This window comes from Ochlerotatus camptorhynchus, unplaced genomic scaffold (assembly GCF_037179485.1).
Source record: "Ochlerotatus camptorhynchus isolate MF236.1 unplaced genomic scaffold, CSIRO-AGI_Acam_v1.1 ptg000819l, whole genome shotgun sequence".
In the NCBI taxonomy this organism is placed as follows: Eukaryota; Metazoa; Arthropoda; class Insecta; order Diptera; family Culicidae; genus Ochlerotatus; species Ochlerotatus camptorhynchus.
Genome location: NW_027041281.1, coordinates 15,314 through 35,890, shown reverse-complemented (window position 1 = coordinate 35,890; position 20,577 = coordinate 15,314). Strand labels below are relative to the sequence as shown.

The following is a 20,577-nucleotide window of genomic DNA, read 5'->3' as shown; positions in this document are numbered from 1 at the left end:
TCACAGTAATTACCCGATTTTGTCAGCCGCAATAGACTTTTTTCTTTCAATAATTTCACATAACCTAATTCTAAATCTTTCTCATTCATCTTCAAGGTGCATGCTTAAGGTATACTCTGATGCAAAAAGACAAATGGAAAACGGCATGGGTTTCTTCGAACATAAGAAAATATTTTCAAAAAGGTGGCTTGCAAAATCGGGTCATTACTGTATTCCACAAATGATTTGGATAATACCCTGAACACGTCGTTCCAAGAAGTTCACAAGAAATTCCAAGATCTCCCTAATAAAATTTGTATTGTAAATAAATAACAAATTTTATTAGGGAGATCTTGGAACTTCTTGGGAAGTTCATGGGGAGTTCTTGTGAACTTCTTGGAAAACTAATTGGTAGTTTTCGAGAACTTCTTGGGGAAGGTTCATTAATTATGTCACGCAAATTTGGCCCATTTTCAACCCCCCTTCACCCCTTAGTCTCATTTTTTGTATGACTCGTCACAGTTTCCAAAACTCCCCCTCCCCCCTAAAAGTGTGACATAATTAATTGACGATCCCTTGGGAGTTCTAGGCAACTTCTTGGATGTTCTGAATGTTCTGTCAAGAAATTCGGACATCTTTCAAGAACTCAACTTTAACCTAACTTAAACTAAACTTTAACTTAATATTAATATAAATTTAACTTAACTTAACGGAGCCAAAAATCAGTAATGTTTGAATTTACATTTTATACAGCAGTAAATCTAGGTTAGATTGGGTACCAATTACTCGTGGCGGGCTCGAGGCTAATAGGTAACAATTTCAATTGGAAGGATCTAGGTAGGAAACTGGTTTCTGAAGCCTCCTTCAGATACTCTTCTCGGGCGGTTGACCAAATGCTGACTGGGCAAGGGCAAGTAGCACAGAAATAGGAGGATAATAATACTGGGACACAATGGCTGGAAGATGTGTGGAAAGGAGGGGATGGTCACATCAAACTCTTACATCAGACAAACAAAGGAATTCGTAGACCGCCTGGATGTAGGGAAGATCATAGGTTCCCAATACATCTCTTACTTCACGTATTTTCCATCAAGGTGTATCTTCGGATTCCCCATCGGGATCCACCATAAGATTTCGGGAGCATCGGGAGCCTTCTTTGGACTCTGCATCGGAATCCGTGTGCGGGATCGATCATCGGATTTTCCATCGGGATCACTCAATTTTCCCATCTGGAGATTTTTTCGGTTTCGTCGGGATCTATCGTAGAATTCATTTTCGGATGCCCCCGCAGGTGTCTGTGTTCGAATTCCTCGTCTGTATCCATAAACTGGAAACAAATAAAAATTGGTACTTGATGTTTTCCTTCGAGAATCTCGGTGCTATCAACTTCTATCTGCTAGGCACGCAGATACACCGGCATCGGAACATCGATGAGTTCTTCTCGTTGCAGAAAGTTGAAATGTCTTGAATATTCCTGTCCAGTTTACTCGCCTGTGCTGATCGCCGACGAACAAGAAAAAAAATGAGCCGAGTTGATATTAATATCAATATAATATAATTAATATAATATAATTATCAACATTCGGCCACCATCTTCTTCTACGATGACAAGAAACAAACACTGAATTAAAAACTCATCAGTTTCTTGACAGCGAGAAAATATATAGCGAAATATCGCTAATATTTTGAAACCCGCCAAATCTTTCAAATCAAGCATAACTTTTCAAAAGGACGTATGTAACATTGGATAGGAAATTAGAAACATTGGATAGCAATGTCTATATGAGATTATTAAAAGCTATTTAAAAGTTAATGCTATTTTTTTATATCTGTTTGAGCTATTAGTTGTATAAAGGGATAGCGTTTAAGAGAATTGTGAAAAATGTCGAGTTTTGCAAACACGGACAAGACTTTTGATAAAACAAAATCATACACCTTTTACTTGTGTACTACTCACATACACCCTGATTGATTCGTCGGTATCACACCTTGATTGTTACATACACCCTGCATGATTCGTCTATTTGACAGAAGGGTTTTCACATACGTCAAATCAGATACACCGGTTTTTGTTTTGCAGTGAAGATACGTCGGCAGCTCGAAAAGCATTGAGGAATTGTCGGTTGGTTGGTTTACTTACATAACTACCCAGAGTTGTGAAATAATCGATGTTAAATGCGGAGATGAGAGGGTCAGTCAGATGTTATACGTTTTGTGTTTTTCGTGTTAAGAAAGCGATGGTCAGATTGGTATGTGAAGTTCAATATTAAAGTCAAGATTAAAGTGCAATTTTATTAGAATACTTTTGAAATAATAAACATGTTGCTCCCGGAAATACAAAACCAAACATACAAACTTGACGCATTTGCTGATTGATAGTGGTTGCTTTGTTTTTTTCACATACGACGCTTCACTGTGAGCGAATCTGCAGTTTTTGTGTTATCATCAAATTTTAACAGTTAAGTCATGTGGACAATAAAAGGGTGTATCAACACCATTTTAAAAACAATGAAAGAAGGTCACATAGGGCGTTCATTAAATATATTTTCCATAATGCATTACAATTTCAAACCTTGTTTTTCATTAACTCGTAGGAAAAGCATGTATTTTATATTCGGTTAGATGTCAAATATCGATTTGTTTATTTTTGCGACTTACGTCCTTTTGAAAAGTTATGCTTGAAATATATTAAATATATATTACAATGTCTTGCCCCTTGGCGCAAAATTAAGTGAGAGACACATGATGATCTGGGAGGGAGAAACAGACTCGGAAAATGTGAATGTCAAGGGAAGCCACAAATGAGCTGTCACAAACTGTCAGTGGGAGCCAGCAGTACAAAACATCAATCAATGCGAAGTATTGATATCGAATACAAATTATTTTCTTGCTTGAAAACAATTTGCACTGCAAAATTTTCGTTTCTTCAGTTCAGGAATCGGTATTCAATTTAGCTAAATTGTAGTGTATCAAGCATGTTATATTGTAAATTTGATAGTTTTCTTAAAATGGAGGGGGTTGTAGAGATATTCAGGTACGGTTACTCTAAATTTCCGGGTTCGTGTCGGGTACGAGTATACGAAGATAATATTTTTGAGTTCGGATCGGGTAAGGGGTATATTTGGGTACGGGTAGCATCGAGGGGCACGCAAAAACTTCAACTCCGGCACAGGAAGTAGCCGTAATTAAATTAATTCCATTAATTACAAGGGTCAGGTCGGGTTCGGGTTCTTGAAATTTTTATGAATTGGGTACGGGTTTGGTTCGGGTATTCAAATGTCTATATCTGACCATCTTTATGGGATTGTTTGTTAATGTGATGTATTATTATTGACAAATAAAGGAAATGCTTAAAATATTCACATTTATTCATCATTTCATAACAGTTGGCAACAACAAAATTTCAGCTCAAATCAACTCAACATACTTCGGCTATCCAATTTTCTTTTCCTCATTTTACGAACTCTGTTAGTTTTAATTTTGAAGAGCAAAAATCTTTTAACAAGCTTGAATTTGATATTATGGCAATTCTGAATTTGCAGCGGCAGCGACATCAATGTCTTTTGTGCCTGAAGGATTACACTTCTGTTAGTTGATGCCTTGTCAGTGAGATTTTCTTTGAAAATTGAGTCCATACACGTAAATCTTGTATACCTACAGTAGGAGCATGAAGTGCTTTTCTTTCTTATACTTCCCATTAGATATCCTGCAATGTGAAATAAGGCGTTAGTTTCGGCATTATTCAAATTTAGAAGGATCTGTTTCGCCATAGTTGATATTTCAGCTTTCGAAAAATCAAGAGTTTCTTCCAGGATCGCTGTAGATTGCGTTTAAGAAGGTTGCTCTGCGTTGTTCAAGTGATCCATAAATCCTGACAAATATTCTCTGTCGTGCATGTTGTAAAAAGAATTTTTGACGACTACCGGGTCTGAATCCTCTTCGGTGATCATCTTTTTCATCACCAAAAGCAACCCATTCAGGCACCACAGCAGAAAAGTTCGCGTAGTTATGATCCAGAAGAGCCGGCGAAGAGTAGAGGGGACGGGATTTTTAAAAGTCCAACAACCGATCGCTCTCTTCCGGTTCGTCTTCAGGAGGTAGCAAGAAAGCTTCAATCGACGGAACGGCATCTTTTTTTCGTTTTCTTCCCATTTTTATCGACGCGGAAGCAGTCCTCTAAGAAATGGGCCTGCAAATAATTAAAAAAGATCATAGCAACATTGATAAAATGAAAAACACTTGTACCGTCAACACACGCTACAGACTCGCGAGCTTGGTTTAATTTCGCCGGTTCCGGAATCCATCCGACAGAACTTAATCCATTGGGATCTTGTGATATAATCAGTAGGAAAGCGCAAAAACCCCAATCCAGGATAATTCCTGCTGTTTCGGCCGCAGTATTTCACCTGACACTTCATTTTGGCTGATTCACTACGAGTCTCTACAAGTGATTTTTCAACTCCAACTTTACACAAGCATTAAGTCATTCGACGGTAACACGTAAACAACAGAGACACGAAAAACCGAAACCCCTCATTATGGGAATTAATTACTTGATAATTTTTATTTGCCAAGAATTTTCTTGCGCAATATTGTGATTGATTTATTAGATTTTGTGTGTAGTATTTGCTTCTCCCTCCCAGATGATGATGACGTGTGGAAGTTTTTGAGTGTATCATTTTAGTTAACACTGATCGAATTCCACTCCGTTATTTGGAGTATAATTTTGACGAAAAATTTTATTTAACGAATGTATAAATTTTGAAAAGCCATAAAATGCATAAAATTTAATCTATATTCGTTTTGTAATATTTTTGAGTGTTCATAAAGAGAATACTGAAAACTAAATAAACTCAGAGATTGATTCACTTTTACTCATTCGTATGGAGAAATTTCTAAAAGCGTACACAGAGAAAAAAAAACCCTAAATATAAGTTCTTTTAACTTAATTTTGGGTAATTTTGCGTTTTGCATCCCACTCTCACTTTTTGTTGTTGTCAAAAACGGAACGAGAGATTCGACTTCCTCATGACTATCGTTCAATAAGCTACTAGTGAGTATATGAGATATTCTCAAATTTGAGTCAATTGAACTTAATTTTGGGTAGAAAATACTCACGAGTAAGTAATTATTTTTGCCGTAGTCATATGCAAACTAATATAAGCGGTTTACTGAAAATTAGCTTATTGAACGGAACATGGGAGATGAGTGAAAAGAACTTAATTTAGGGAAGTGCGGTTTTAGAGCAAATTGTATACAAACTCGGTCGCTGTCCCATACAAAAATCCAACATGGCTGAATCATGAATTTGACACATTAGAACACCTATATGTAGTCACCTTGCGCTCAACTACGTAAAAACTTCTCGAAAAACGAATCTGATTCATATATGAGTCCCGCTCACTCATATTCGTAAAATCGTACATGGTAACAGCAAAATACCCAATAATGGCTGTAAACGACTCGATATTGACTAGAATGCAAACATTTTCGAGGAGAATTAAATGAGTAAAAAAATAAATTACCCAAATTACTAACAAATGAATATATACTACTTATGTTTCTAGCTGTAATTACTCATAAATGGGTAAATTTTACACATATAATGGGTAGTCTCAGTTTCCATCGAAAATGCTTACTTTTTAGCAAAACTTTACTCATTATATGAGTAAATTTGATCTTCCGGTTTTGAAAATATTAGAAGGAGAATTATTGACCAATGCACGGAATGAACTGTATGAACAAATTTGACGTTTGAGCGGTGAAGTGTTTACTAAAAATGAACACATGAATAATACTCGCGTAACATTTAAAAATGGCCTATCAACTTATGTACACAAAACTTTTTAGACATTTTTTGCGCGAACCGAAGTACGCCCATGCAAACAAACAACACCATCGGGTAGGGTGAATTCTCCCCTTTCCGATAGTGGTTTGGTTTGTGTGGGTGTTCTTCGGCTCGTGAGAAAAGGGCCTAACAAATTGTTTATAAAAGTTGACAGGACCTTTGCTAAAGTTACGCGAGCATTACATCATGTGTTCATTTTTAGTAAACACGGCACCGCTCAAAAGTCAATTTTTTTTCGTGAGTTCATTCCGTGCATTGGTCAGTGAGATTTAAACTAGTCAAAAGTAGGTAAAAGTGAACTGTCCGCTGGGTACTTTTTTCTTACCGTGTACCCCATACTTGTTTTGAATGACTGAGCGTACATTTTTCAATGGAAAAATGCCTTAATTAAATGCTGTGTAAGCAACGGTGTGAGTCGCTTGTTCGTGAGCGACTGAATGTTTTTGTTGGCTCTTTCATTGCCTCGTCCTTTACCATTTGGTATAAACGGTCTGAACAGAGCAATGGATTAAATAGTGTAGTGCTCAGCCTAAGCAGTCAATAATTTTACACTCTTCTTATAAGGCTGTCCACGAGACAGTTGCAATCAGCTGACTTTTTTGTTTACCAAGAACTTTTGACAGATCACAGTAGAACTGGCAGTTTATTCTCATATGAATTTCTGCTTTGTTTATGTTTACATTCGGCACCATTAACACCAGATCACTCACACACTCTTGATTTCTAGTTGTCAGTTCCACTGAAAACCGTCTCTTGGATCACCTTATTAGGTCGTATGAATAAAAGCGTTTACTTTACTTTTCCCGTAAGAAAAGCATTGGAAAGTAAAGTAAACTCTTTTTATTCATACGGCCAATTATACCATTGATTCTGGTCAATGTAGATAACAGTAAACTGGGGACTTAATTCTTACCGTGTGCGAATTTGAGTGAACGGGTCTCAAATATGAGGTAGTTTCATTTGCCGTAAACGAAAGCACACAAACGTAACATTCCGTGAACGCTTTTCGCATCGAGCTTTTATCCTGTTCATAACGAACGTAACGTAACGGACGTTTGGTTTCACGGCCAATGAAAGTAAACCATTAATGGTAAAAATTAAAGCTATTTAAATTTAAATTTCAATTATTTTTGCATTGATTTTGAATCATCATCATTGGTTGAAAAACAACACAAAGATAACTCAAATTTCAACCTTGTACACCGTGTGAAAAAAATTGGCCTCATAGCCTAGTCAGTAAAGGCACGGTATTACCAACAATCAATACGAAACTAACGATTTTAAATTGGCTCACCACTTTAGTAGCCTATTGGTCCCAAGCAAACGATTAACGTACCCTATTCTAGTCGAAATTCTAGTACTACGCAATGTTTGTTTTGATTCGCTATGAAAGTTTGACAGATATAATGAGGGGTTATTGGTTTTTCCTTAAGAGAAGAGGTGACAATACGGGGGCGAAAAAAAACCACTTTTCTGTCAAACGTGAACCAGCTCCTGATTGGCCGATTTCATGTGTGTAAGATAGAGATAGAGATAGATAAAGATATAGATAGAGATAGAAATAAAAGAGGAAGAAGCCAATTGTCACCTCTTCCTCTTAGGTTTTTCCTATGTTTCGAGGGGTGAATCGATTAGCTTGGGACCGAAGAGAGTACCAGAGCTGAGCCAAAAAGTTGAGCACGTTATTTCGGGACCTTCTTGTCTTAGAGTTACCTCTATGGTATTACCAAGCGGGAGGCGGCGGGTTCGATTCCCTGTCCGGTCGAGGGAATCTTTCGGGTTGGAAATTTTCTCGACTTCCCTGGGCATAGAGTACCATTGTGCTTGCCACACAATATATAAATTCATGCAATTGGTATTGGCATCGAAAGCTCTTAATTAATAACTGTGAAAGTGCATTTAGAACACTAAGTTGAGAGCACGCAATAAGCTAATATGCACTAAGCAAAAAGCTTGAAATGCGAATAAGAAGAAGATTTTTTTTGCATTTTCGTGCACACGTAGTTAACGATATTTCATGTAAATTTATAGGTGATATCACATAAATCAGCAATGTACACGCTAAGATGCACATACCTTAAAGTCGGTAAAGAATACCTAGAAATCGGTAAAAATTACCGATAATCGAAGAAAGTGCACATACCTAAATTATCGGTAATCATGGATTACCAATAATTAACGTTAAAAATTACCTAATTTATAGCAAAAAAAAGCTTATTTATTGTAACAAGTTACGATTTTTATCGGTATAAAATACCGATAATTTTAGGTAATCGTTGCTAAGAGTGACTGATATACAACCCTAGCAGTACAGTTGTTGCAAAACAGATAAGAAAACTTCCTGTACAAAAAGTAGAAGAGTCTGTGCCTACACGCTAAGCTGCACATACGTTAAAGTCGGTTAAGGTATAGGTAGAAATTATCGATAATCTAAGCAAGTGCACATATCAATATTATCGTTAATCATGGATTACCAATAATTAACGTTAAGAATTATTTAATTTAAAGTAGAAAATAGCCTATTTAATGAAAAAAGTAACGATATTTATCGGTAAAAAATACCGTTAACTTTAGGTAATCGTAGCTAAGAGTGTAGGGTGTTAATGGTGCTGAATGTAAACATAAACAAAGCAGAAATTCATATGAGAGTGAACTGTCAGTTCTAATGTGATCTGTCAAAAGTTCGTGGTAAACAAAAAAGTCAGCTGATCGCAACTGTCTCGTGGACAGCCTTATAAGAAGAGCGTAAAATTATTGACTGCTTAGACTGAGCACTGCACTATTTAATCCATTTCTCTGTATATGTATATATATATGTATATATATGTATATATACATTTATATGGTGTTCAATTAAATGTGTTATAAGAATTTTTTGTATTTAAAATAAATCGCCTTAACCACAACGATAGAACAACCAAACAATTTATTGTTTCCACAATAGAATCTTTTCTAAATGGGGAAATGGGGAGCCATTTCCCATTAATTTTGTTGTATTTCTTGAAAATTCATACTATTTGGGACCAATTTAAGATCTATTTTAATAACAATATTTAAAATTTAATTGTTTGATATACATTAAATAAGATCGATTGTTGGCAAAACATTTCGCTGTGAATGTATTTTATTTAATGGCAATTGCATGGTTATTGTTTTCGGGTTGTATGTGACTTATTTTAGACATAATCAAGTTACTGTAATAACGGCGCCGGTGGTGTAGTGGTAAGCGTGATTACCTCTCACCCAAGCAGGCCTGGGTTCAATCCCAGTCGGCGCCGCCGGGATGTTCTGAGGCATAACATCTCTGATCATGCCTTCCTTCGGATGGGAAGTAAAGCTGTTAGTCCCCGGTTCATGAGTTGATGGGTCGATAGGTAGGGTCCAGGTGTGGGAGCTGCCTTCCTGGCACGTCGGTAGCATTGGTGCTCAGCACGGAAAACAAGATCGACGGAAAAAACAAACCAAAGGAAAAAAAAAAAAAAAGTTACTGTAACTTTTTGCTACTGCTTTATGTTGCTTGGAAAGCTTGCAAACAATTTCATGGTTTATGCCAACTTTAGCTTAAAATTAAGCGAGGGGAGATTTTATGCGATTGTTTAAATTCTGAATTTTTTCTGTGTAATCGTTAATCACTTATTCCAAAAATGATTAAATTGTAACCATTATTGGTTTGCTTCCAATGACCGTGCGTAACCTAAAGCTCGAATATGCACGCTAAGATCATAATCACAAATATAGAGTTTGCTTTACCCAGATTGCACGTAAAATCAAACTCAGAATTTGAGTACACAAATTTGGGTAATCTGCCTGAACAGAAACATTGGTTGGTTATTTATCCCATATATGGGTAAATGTGATCTAAATATTAGTAGATTTATGAAAATAAGACTACTATTTACTCATCACGCTATTTCACGCAGAAAAATTTACCGTCGAAACAAAAATATTTGAGGTAAATTTAAACGTAAACTCAGTTTGTTCTGGCCACAAACATAAACTAGGTTGATTTCAAATGTATTCTACGTTTGAATCCATTGATAATAATGTTTAAAACAAAAATAATGTGACGTTTATTTTAAAAATATTCGTGTTGAAAATAAACGTGAATATTTTTGATTTATTTGAAAACTATTTGCGATCAAAAATTAATATGTTTATTTTAAACATGCTTTTCATGTTTAAAATAAACAAACATATTTTGAAATTATTTTAGCATTTGAATGCTGAATAAATCAAAATACAATGGATAGCAATTAAATGGAAATTCCTGCGATTATGGAAAGTCTGTGGATGTTTGGATCCGGGGGGCCGTCGGGGTGGGTGTCCGATCCGATCCAGTTCAGTAAAACCGGTGAAACTTTGTGATATTAGCGTCATTTTGTCGTTTCTGACGCTGGTCCTCATACCGGCCTCTTTCTAAGTATAGTGTTCGGGGATGATCTGTTTTTCTTTCGACGTCGGGTGGGGGGTGAGGATGATATGGGTATCGGTATCAGAATCGACGGATTGACGTTAGTATTGTGATGTTCAAGGCCGTTTTCGGTTAAGTTTGTCGAATGTAAACAAGAAGGAAAAAAGGACACGCTAAAAATTGATTACCCAGATTATGTATTGTTGAAATAAACATGCTTTTGAATTTAAATTAAACATACATATTTTTGTTGAAAACATGTTTTTAATTTACTTTGAACTATTCATATTTTTATTTAATAAACATATATATTTTTAACTTAAATGAATAAAATTTGGTTCCGTGTTAAAAACTTCCCGAATTTAGGTAGAATATTTTTTATATGTCAAATTGTCATTCTCAACCTATAAATCTAGATTGAGCTGGAATTAGGGCCTAACAGCTTTTGTAAACAATGACTTTTCTCGATTATTTCTAGGAATTTAAGACGCACCAACGTAAATCAACAAAACCATCGGGTAGGGGAAGACTTCCCCTACCTGATGGTGATATTAATTTGCTTTGGCGAGCCTTGAGTTTCTATAAATCATCGGGAGAAGAAATTGTTTACAAAAGCTGCTACGCCCTAATTCCATCTCTATCTAGAAATAATCATTTTTGGGTAGGTTCAGTTTTGACCGTTCTGGTTGGATACTATCCAAATTTTGGTAGTTTTGAAATAGTGTGTTAGTGTCAAAAAAAAAATGGTTAATCTGCGTTTACATTCATAAATATGGGTAAACGCAGATCGTTTACACTCTAACATTATTATCCGTTAAACCTATGCCGAAAGGTTAATTTTTCAGTAAACTTCTAGACCAATTGCTTTCAGTCACCATGGACGTAAGGCGGCCCAGTTTCCTTATCAAACGCAAAAAACGCAAAACGCAAATTTTAAGAAAACACGTGGAAGAAATAATCAATAAATCAATAAAAAATCATAATTTTGGTACTGTTGCGACCCAGAACTTATAGTACTAACATGAAAGCACTAAATTACGAGCAAATTATACAAACAAAATGAATTATAAATTAACTTAAAAATACCCACCACCCAGAACACCGCTTCTACACTTATACATCTATATACATCCCAAATTGATTACCCTTCACCTCACACTGAACACGACAAATAAATCAGTTACCTAAGAACTACAAAGCAACACAGACCAGTTTCTGCACTCTCGTCCGAAAACTATCTCGGTTCGCGCCAGTCCGCCCAGTGATTGAAACCACAATTTCGCCGTTGTACACAAGTTCGCCTTTGTCGTCGTGCCGGCCAGATTCCGGCAATTGAAGCAAGAACATTTGGTGCCGAAACCCGGGACGATCCCGGACAGTGATTGCGTTCCAACGGATCAATCAATTCGTCGCGAACATTTATAACCATTCGAACCGTCCCGCGTGTGCTTTCACTGCGTGTATCTGCCCAGTACAATAGAAGCTACCGTTTAGTTATTGTTTCTCTTCACACTGAGGTTCTACATTGTTAGTGCGACTATTGTGAGGAAGATTGCCACGCCGCTCCCGCAAAGAGTGTTGTGCTGTTGGAGATAATTAATTACCGGTTGCTGCTGTCGCTGTTTTGGACTGCATAGGATTTGGACCGCCCCAGAGTGCCGTCGTCAAAGTACCCGTTTGGCCAACCATCGTCGCAGTATCGCCGAGAAGATTTCCTCCAACAAGTCCACGTCGTAACGATCGAAAGGTTAAGTACGGTCGAAGCAGGTGAGTGACCTCTTTTTCTTTGTTGAGGCAGAATGGCTACCGCCACGCGGAGCAAGAAAGCCAAGCAGTTGAAACAACTGGCTGCCAAGCGGGGCAACCTACTGCAATCAGCGCAATTGATTCGCGAATTTGACCAAAATTATGATGTTTCGCAAGCAGCCGAGATTCCATTTCGGCTTGATCGTTTGGACAAGTTATGGGATGAGCTGGAACACGTTGATATGGAGCTTGAAGCACTTTGCGGTGAAGACCCTGGCGCCATTGAAACTCGTGCCGAGTTTCAGAACTTGTACTATCGATTGAAGGGTTCACTTACGAGAAAGCTTCCAGCTCCTACCCAAGCCAATCCACCTGCTCCCGTACAACAACAGCAGATTATGCTCCCTTCCTCTGGTGTGCGCCTCCCAGAGCTAAAAATCCCAGAATTTGATGGGAACCCTGAAGATTGGTCTGGCTTTCATGACTTGTTTAAATCCATGATCCATGACAACTACCAATTAACAAACATTCAGAAGCTACATTATCTTCGAGCTTCGTTGAAAGGGGATGCTGCTCGTATCATCTCTTCTCTTGCCGTTTCTACGTACAGCTACACTGTTGCGTGGAAGTTGATAACGGATCGTTACGAGGACAAGAATTTGTTGATCAAGCAACACATCTCTGCGCTTTTTTCCGTTTCTCCGCTGCGGAATGAGTCCGCTTCTGGCCTTTCTGAACTGGCAGATGAGTTCGAGAAACACGTGAAAATCTTGGACTCTCTAGAAACCAAGGCGCAGCATTGGGATTCTGTGTTGGTGGAGCTCCTTTTCAGTCGTATGGATGCCACCTCACAGAAACAGTGGGAAAATAACCGTGACAAAACCCAGCGTCCTTCGTACGACGATCTCATAAAGTTTATCCATGATCACTCTCGCACACTGCAGTCTCTCAAGCTCTCCCAATTAGTTTGTACACCGTCGATGGAGGCCAAGCTTACGAAGTCACGACAAGTGTTGGCCCATTCGGCCACAGAACAAACTCCTAAATGCACTGCGTGCAAACAAGCGCATTTTCTGTTCCAATGCGAGGTCTTTCGTGATCAAACTCCGCATCAACGTTTCGATTTAGTTAAACGGAACAACCTATGCATCAATTGCATCAAAGCATCCCACCAAGCAAGAAACTGTACAAGTGGGTGCTGCAAGTATTGCCAAAAGAAGCACCACACTTTGCTTCATCTCCCGTCGTCCGCCTCCTTGATGACGGGTGGAGCTCCACCACACAGTCAACAGACTGAATTCCCAATGCATGAAACAAATCCCAATCTGTCGCATTCTCCTCCGGTTCCGTTCAATAGTGGCCCGGATGTCACTTCGGTCAATCGTGCGTACCCGCTCTCGTCGCCGTCGGTATTTGCGCCTCGCCTGCCCCCGTCGGAAATAGTCACACCTCCTTTCACCGCCTGTCAAACCGTCGCACCAGCAAATGTTGGTGAAAATACAGTGATTTTGTACACCTCACTAGTGAATATCCACGATAACCTCGGACACAGTCAAATCGCTCGTGCACTCCTAGACAGCGGCTCGCAGTCAAGTTTCGTTTCCGAGTCGTTGTGCCAACGTTTATCGCTTAACCGAGTGAAGATCAACATGCCTGTAAGCGGCATTGGGCAAGCAATTGTCAACGTACGTTACGTAGTCTCGGTGAGCATCTCATCCCGATTTGGGTCACAACAATTCCCATTGCATTGCCTGGTGTTGCCGAAACTAACGGTGAACCTTCCAACGAAGACGGTGGATATTAACACGTGGAAAATTCCCAAGCATCTACCGTTAGCAGACCCACACTTCTATCAAAGTCATGGTATCGATTTAATTATCGGTGCCGAGCTTATCCCGTTCATTCTGCAATCCGAGCAGATTCCGTTCGATGACCAGCTACCACCACTCCAGAAGACAAGCTTCGGATACGTATTCTCGGGAAAGGTTCCCGCTTCGATGACCACTCCACTTACCTGCTTGGTCTCCGCTTTCGACAACCTGGACGCACAGGTGAAAAGGTTCTGGGAAGTGGAAAACTTTGATGTCGGGAAATGCCTGACTGCCGAAGAACAACAGTGTGAAGCCCACTTCGCATCTACACACAGTCGCAATGCCGACGGTCGTTATGTAGTACGTCTACCAGTTAGGCAAGAACTTCTACCGTCTATTGGAGACACGTGGAACACAGCAGCTCGTCGATTTTCTGCCCTTGAAAGACGGTTCCGCTCCGATGAAACACTATACAAGAGCTACACCGATTTCATGGAGGAGTACGAACGGTTAGGCCACATGGAGGAAGTGAAGACTCGCGTCGCGTTACCCCAGTATTTCCTGCCCCATCACGCAGTCCATCGTCCCGACTCGTCAACAACCAAAATAAGAGTTGTGTTCGACGGCTCGGCTAAAAGCAGCAACCAGCTCTCCTTGAACGATCTTCTTCTTACAGGACCAACAGTTCAGCCTTCCATGTTGTGCATCGTTGTCAACTCTCGTTTCCACCGATTCGTCATGAAAGCAGACGTGGAGAAAATGTTTCGACAGGCTTTGGTTCATCCAGACGATCGCCTACTACAGCAAGTTGCGTGGCGCCGAAACGAATCAGAGCCACTGAAAACCTATTCCTTGAACACTGTCACCTACGGCACATCTTGTGCTCCGTATCTAGCAACCAGAGTCCTAAACCAGCTGGCAGACGATGAAGGGCATGACTTTCCACTGGCTGCCCCCATTGTCAAGAAAGATTTTTATGTGGACGATGTTTTAACTGGATCCGAGAGCATCGAAGCTCTAGTTAAAACCAGCATACAGCTGACCGAATTACTAAAGCGAGATGGTTTCAATCTGCGGAAGTGGAGCGCGAATCACCCCAGTATTCTGGAACATTTTCCAGAGGAACTAAAGGAGCATCAGTTGCCGCTAGAACTCGACCGATCTGCATCGATCAAGGCACTGGGCCTACTATGGTTTCCAAAGGAGGACGTATTTGGATTCAAGGTCCCTGATTTTCCAGCCCTGCCACACGTTACGAAGCGCCTCGTACTATCGGAGATGTCGCAGTTATTTGACCCCTTGGGTCTGGTCGGTCCAGTGGTGGCCAGTGCGAAGATGTTTGTGCAGCGATTATGGCAGGAGAAACTTAGCTGGGACGAAAAGCTGCCGGACATTCTGCAATCATGGTGGCTGTCCTTCCGAGCAGCAATTGGTATCGTTCGGAATCTTCGAGTTCCTCGGTGGGTGTTCGAAGAGAGTGCAAAGAGCTACGAGTTGCACTGTTTTGTCGACGCTTCTTCCAAAGGGTATGGGGCGTGCATCTACACAGTATCAACAGGACCTTCCACTAAACGAACAAGCCATTTGCTCATAGCAAAATCACGTGTTGCTCCAGTATGTGGTTATTCCATCCCACGGTTGGAACTCTGTGCTGCCGTACTGGGAAGCCAGTTGGCTGATACCATTCGTAGAACAACCAAGTTTGACTCTACGGTCACGTTCTGGTCAGATTCATCGATCGTTTTGCACTGGATTAATTCACCACCGTCGTCCTGGAAGATATTCGTGTCCAACCGAGTATCGGAGGTCCAGAAACTCACACAAGGATCCCAGTGGTGGCACGTTCCAACCCTAGAAAATCCCGCCGATCGTATATCTCGCGGGGTACAACCAGATGATATCAAGAACGATGCACTGTGGTGGCATGGGCCGTCCTACTTGCTGAATGAAGTGGAATCGTGGCCAGCTCCGATAATTCCATTGACGTCGACCGACATTCAGCAGCAGACACCTGAGCAGCGGCAAACGGTTGTACTCCTAAGTGTCACATTTGACGATTCGCTAATCCACGATTACTCACAACTGTCGCATCTTATCAAAGTTGCTTCATTCTGTCAACGTTTCGCAAAAAACTGCCGATTGCCGAGGATGGCTCGTACAGTGGGACCAATCACTCTGGTCGAATACGACAGTACTTTGAAGTCACTCATCCGTGTTACGCAAGCTGCATGTTTCCAGCAGGAACTGCGCCACCTGCGGCACAATGATCAAGAACGGATGGCTCTGCGAAAGGCTGACTTCAAATCACCATTAAAAGACCTTGATGTGTGGATCGATGACACCGGTCTTCTCAGATTGAATGGACGGCTAGCAAACTCACCTGGATCCTTCGACAGCCGCCTCCCGATCATACTACCGGCCGACCACCACCTTTCAAGATTGATCGCCAACTCCGTTCACCATCAAACACTGCATGCAGGACCCACACAGCTCCTGGCAACAATCCGTCAGCGCTTCTGGCCAATACGCGGAAGAGATCTAGCTCGAAGGACAGTCCACCATTGCGTGACTTGTTTTCGTTTTCATCCCCCAGCAAGCAACCAGTTTATGGCTCCACTACCATCAAGCCGTGTCACTGCAGCGAAAGTATTCGAGCATACGGGGCTGGATTACTGTGGGCCGTTTTTCGTTCGACCATTGGCAGGTAGAGGCGCGTCGGTAAAAGTCTGGGTCACAGTGTACGTCTGTTTCGCCGTAAAAGCCGTAGTCCTCGACATCGTCGCCGGGTTGTCGACGGAGTCGTGCGTCAATTCGTTGAGGCGCTTCGCGAGTCGTGTCGGGCGTGTTCGTACAATACACTGCGACAACAGCACTACGTTCGTCGGAGCGCGTCGAGAAGTTATGGAGATGCGACAAGCTTTGGTTGATCAACTCAACGGCACTGCATGAACCACCGAATGTTTGGAGAAAGGCATCGAGTTCCAGTTTATTCCACCACGTGCACCGCATTACGGCGGCCTATGGGAGGCTGCAGTAAAGGCCTTCAAGCGGCATTTCTGGAAGATCATCGGAGCAGCTCCACACCACTACGACGATATGCGCACAGTTGTTTCCCAAGCTGAATGTATACTGAACTCCAGACCATTGACGCCTCTTTCCAACGACCCGCAGGATCTCTCTGTCCTGACACCCGGCCATTTCTTGCTAGGAGAGTCCCCCTTTCATTTGCCGGAGGCAGACCTTTCTCAGGTGCCAACCAATCGTCTCAACCATTTCCAGGCCACACAACGCTCCGTCCAAAATCTCTGGAAGCGTTGGTCCACGGAATACATCGGGCTTCTCCACCAACGGCCAGCTAAGTGGAGGAAGTCCCCAACCGAGTTTCGCGTCGGGACCATGGTCTTGGTGAAGAAAGATAACGTTCCTTCGATGCAATGGCCCCTTGGCAGAGTTGTGGCCATCTATCCCGGAAGTGACAACATCGTGCGCGTAGTGGATGTGCGCACGCAACTAGGTATTCGACGCCGTGCAACATCTGAACTATGCGTCCTTCCCATCGAAGATCAGGGTCCAACGAAGGCACACGATTGTGAAACCGTCACCACCAACTCTTCTTGAATGCTGCGCTTCAACGGGGCCCGGTGATGTTGCGACCCAGAACTTATAGTACTAACATGAAAGCACTAAATTACGAGCAAATTATACAAACAAAATGAATTATAAATTAACTTAAAAATACCCACCACCCAGAACACCGCTTCTACACTTATACATCTATATACATCCCAAATTGATTACTCTTCACCTCACACTGAAAACGACAAATAAATCAGTTACCTAAGAACTACAAAGCAACACAGACCAGTTTCTGCACTCTCGTCCGAAAACTATCTCGGTTCGCGCCAGTCCGCCCAGTGATTGAAACCACAATTTCGCCGTTGTACACAAGTTCGCCTTTGTCGTCGTGCCGGCCAGATTCCGGCAATTGAAGCAAGAAAATAATGAATTACAGTTATTTCGGTTAAAATGATACCGAACGCCATTATAAACTTTACCAATCATTCTGTAAAATTTACAATCCATTTCAGTAAATTTTGACAGCTCAAGAGTGAAGAAAATTTACTGAACGGATTGTAAATAATAAAATTACTGAATAGATTACCGAATGTTCACCTGTTCCATATTCGGTAAAAAATTACATTATACTGTAAAAAAAATCTTAGTGTGTACTTGAAAATATGCTCCGTACAGTGGACCGTTTCGGGGTCGTTCCAGTTTACGATGTGGTAACTACTGGGACTTCAATGTTCCCAGCACAAGCTGGCATGATCGTTTCTCTCTGATCTTCCAACCACCGATGAACCGTGATTTTAGAACTACGATTACTACATATGCTTCTCACACTCACATTGTCATCACCTTCATTCACGGACTGCAGAAGGTTGTACTTCCTGCCGATGAATTGCATTTCCGATTCCCACCGTTGCTGATTCGCTTTCCGCTTGCTTTTAAGCTCTTGCTGCATCGATTTTTTCCGTAAGGTCTTTTCCTGCTCCTTGACTTCCCGCATGAGCCTCTCTTGGACCTGCTTCTCTTCTTCTATGCGACGCATTTCAAGTTCGACCCTTGCTACACTATTCGAAAAAGTAGTGTAAATTTCTATTCAATATGATGCACATAAATCGAGCGTCACATATCATATACGATTACATTATGACATTAAAGTTCTGACACATTTCATGCAATGTAGTAAATATTGTTTACAAAAGACCATCTTTGTAAACAACATTGTTTACAAGTTGCTCAGTTGCGTGAAAGGAAATACAAGTCTACGAGAATGAATGTTTACATCTCGGTTTACATCACAATTAAAATACAGAATTTTTATCTGTGTAGGATGCCACTAGTGGTCGGCGATTTCCCGAATTGCGAAGGGGTGGGCCATCAAACGGTTCGTCACACCTGATCGGTCGCAAGCGAGACATTCGGCCTCGAGCACGGAATCTCCCGCTGTGATGATTCTCACAGAGCAACATGCACGGCGAGTTTCATCCGACATCATTCGTCGAGTTTAACTTGGGCTTCGTTCGTGCTCTTAACAAATACTGACTTTGCCGCCGGTAGCGTCCGGATAACCTCAAAATGAGAAAATATCGCTAAAGATTTGTAGCTACAGAAGTGAAAATCGCTCGTCGAAGTTTCAGACGTCTATATAGCAAACACCAGATTTTCTTTGGGTTAGCTTTTAGCTAGAAGAGTTTAATTTTAGTTAATTTTAAGGTACAAACTCGTTATTTCACTTACAGATTTTAGTCCTTTTAACGTGTTCGATTCACTCTATAGCATGTATGTTTGTCCGTTGGTTCCCGGTTCATGAGTTGATGGGTCGAAAGGTAGTCTCGCCTAACTTTTCAAAAGGTCCTAAGTAACAAATGTAAACAAATCGAGTTTATAAATGCACATTGTAACATTTGTATCTAAGAACATTATGCACACACAGACATTTAGATTAATGTCATTGAATTGAGAAAATTCTAAATTAACAAAACGTCTGAAATCAAAATTTGCATTAACGATGTTTCACTGTTACATAAGACGTTTGACTATGTTCATCAAGACAAACGTCTGAAGTATTAGAAAAACCAAAACAGTGCAGATCTGTACTTCAGTCCTTTGTGTTTATACGAGTAAAACGTCTAAAATGTTCAAACAAACCAAAACAATATGATTGTGCACATCGAAATTTTCATGTCAAGCATTTTTCTACTATTTCCACGTGGGGGGAGGGGGGGGGGGGTTGGGTTGACAATTATCCACGGCCCATACAAATTTTAAAATTTGTATATGGACAATTGTCTACGCATGGGGAGGGGGGTTAAGCATACCGAAAAGCTGTCTACGTAGTTAGTGAACAGCCTCTAAAAAAACACTGTTATCAAATAAAAAGCAGCTCACGCTACCACCAACGATCGACCAAAACAATCTATGGGCAGTGTTGCGATATACCGTTAAAAAAATCCCAATACTCATATTGTTCGTTTAGCTCGTATAACTTAAATTATGCACTCATAATGCTTAAAAACAAACAAATAATGTTGAAAACATAAATGACCTATGTAACTGTGATTATAACAAAACGTCCTATATAACATGTCCAATGTACACCTGACAAGAGCAAATTGTTCTATGTAACATTTTTCACGTTTTCATAAAAAAAAATTTATGAAACGGGTAGATTATAATTTCAATTTCAATTTTACTATCGCATTTTACTATTAAAGGTCTTAAAAATGTCAAAAGTCTATTTGGTTTAAAATAGTATCAAAAAAGATTTTGTCAATCTTCAACCTCGTTTTTCTCGAAAAGAGTGAAATGTTAGATAGGACCTTTTGAAAAGTTAGGCGAGTAGTGTCCAGGTGTGGGAGCTGCCTCCCTGGCGTCGGTAGCATTGGTGCTCAGCAAGGAAAACAAATCAAGGGAAAAAACATATTGGGAACTAAAAACCTAAAATTGACCGCATTACGAAAAGTGGTCAGCTTTGACCACATATAACTCTGTCAATAGCGGATGGATTTTAAGTCTCAACAAGCCAATTGATTAGAATTTTTGCTTCAAATCTGCTAGATTGAACACTTTATTAATTTTCAATAGGTCACTACTGAAAATTACACAAATGTTCAACTGTTGCAATAGTGATCATAACTATCACCGATTACCTGGAAACAGTGCTTTCCCTAACACAGATTTCAAAATCATATTCTATCCGGTACGTAAACTGTTTT

The 20,577-nt window shown here is 40.4% G+C and overlaps 1 protein-coding gene across 1 annotated transcript; it reads left to right on the top strand.

Moving 5' to 3' along the window:
- The first annotated feature begins 12,037 nt into the window (after window positions 1-12,037).
- LOC135715141 (uncharacterized) lies at window positions 12,038-17,413 on the top strand. Its single transcript, XM_065238538.1, has 2 exons — window positions 12,038-16,717; window positions 16,763-17,413. Exons 1-2 carry the CDS (start codon window positions 12,038-12,040, stop codon window positions 17,411-17,413), a joined length of 5,331 nt encoding a protein of 1,776 aa, XP_065094610.1.
- Window positions 17,414-20,577: the final 3,164 nt, after the last annotated feature.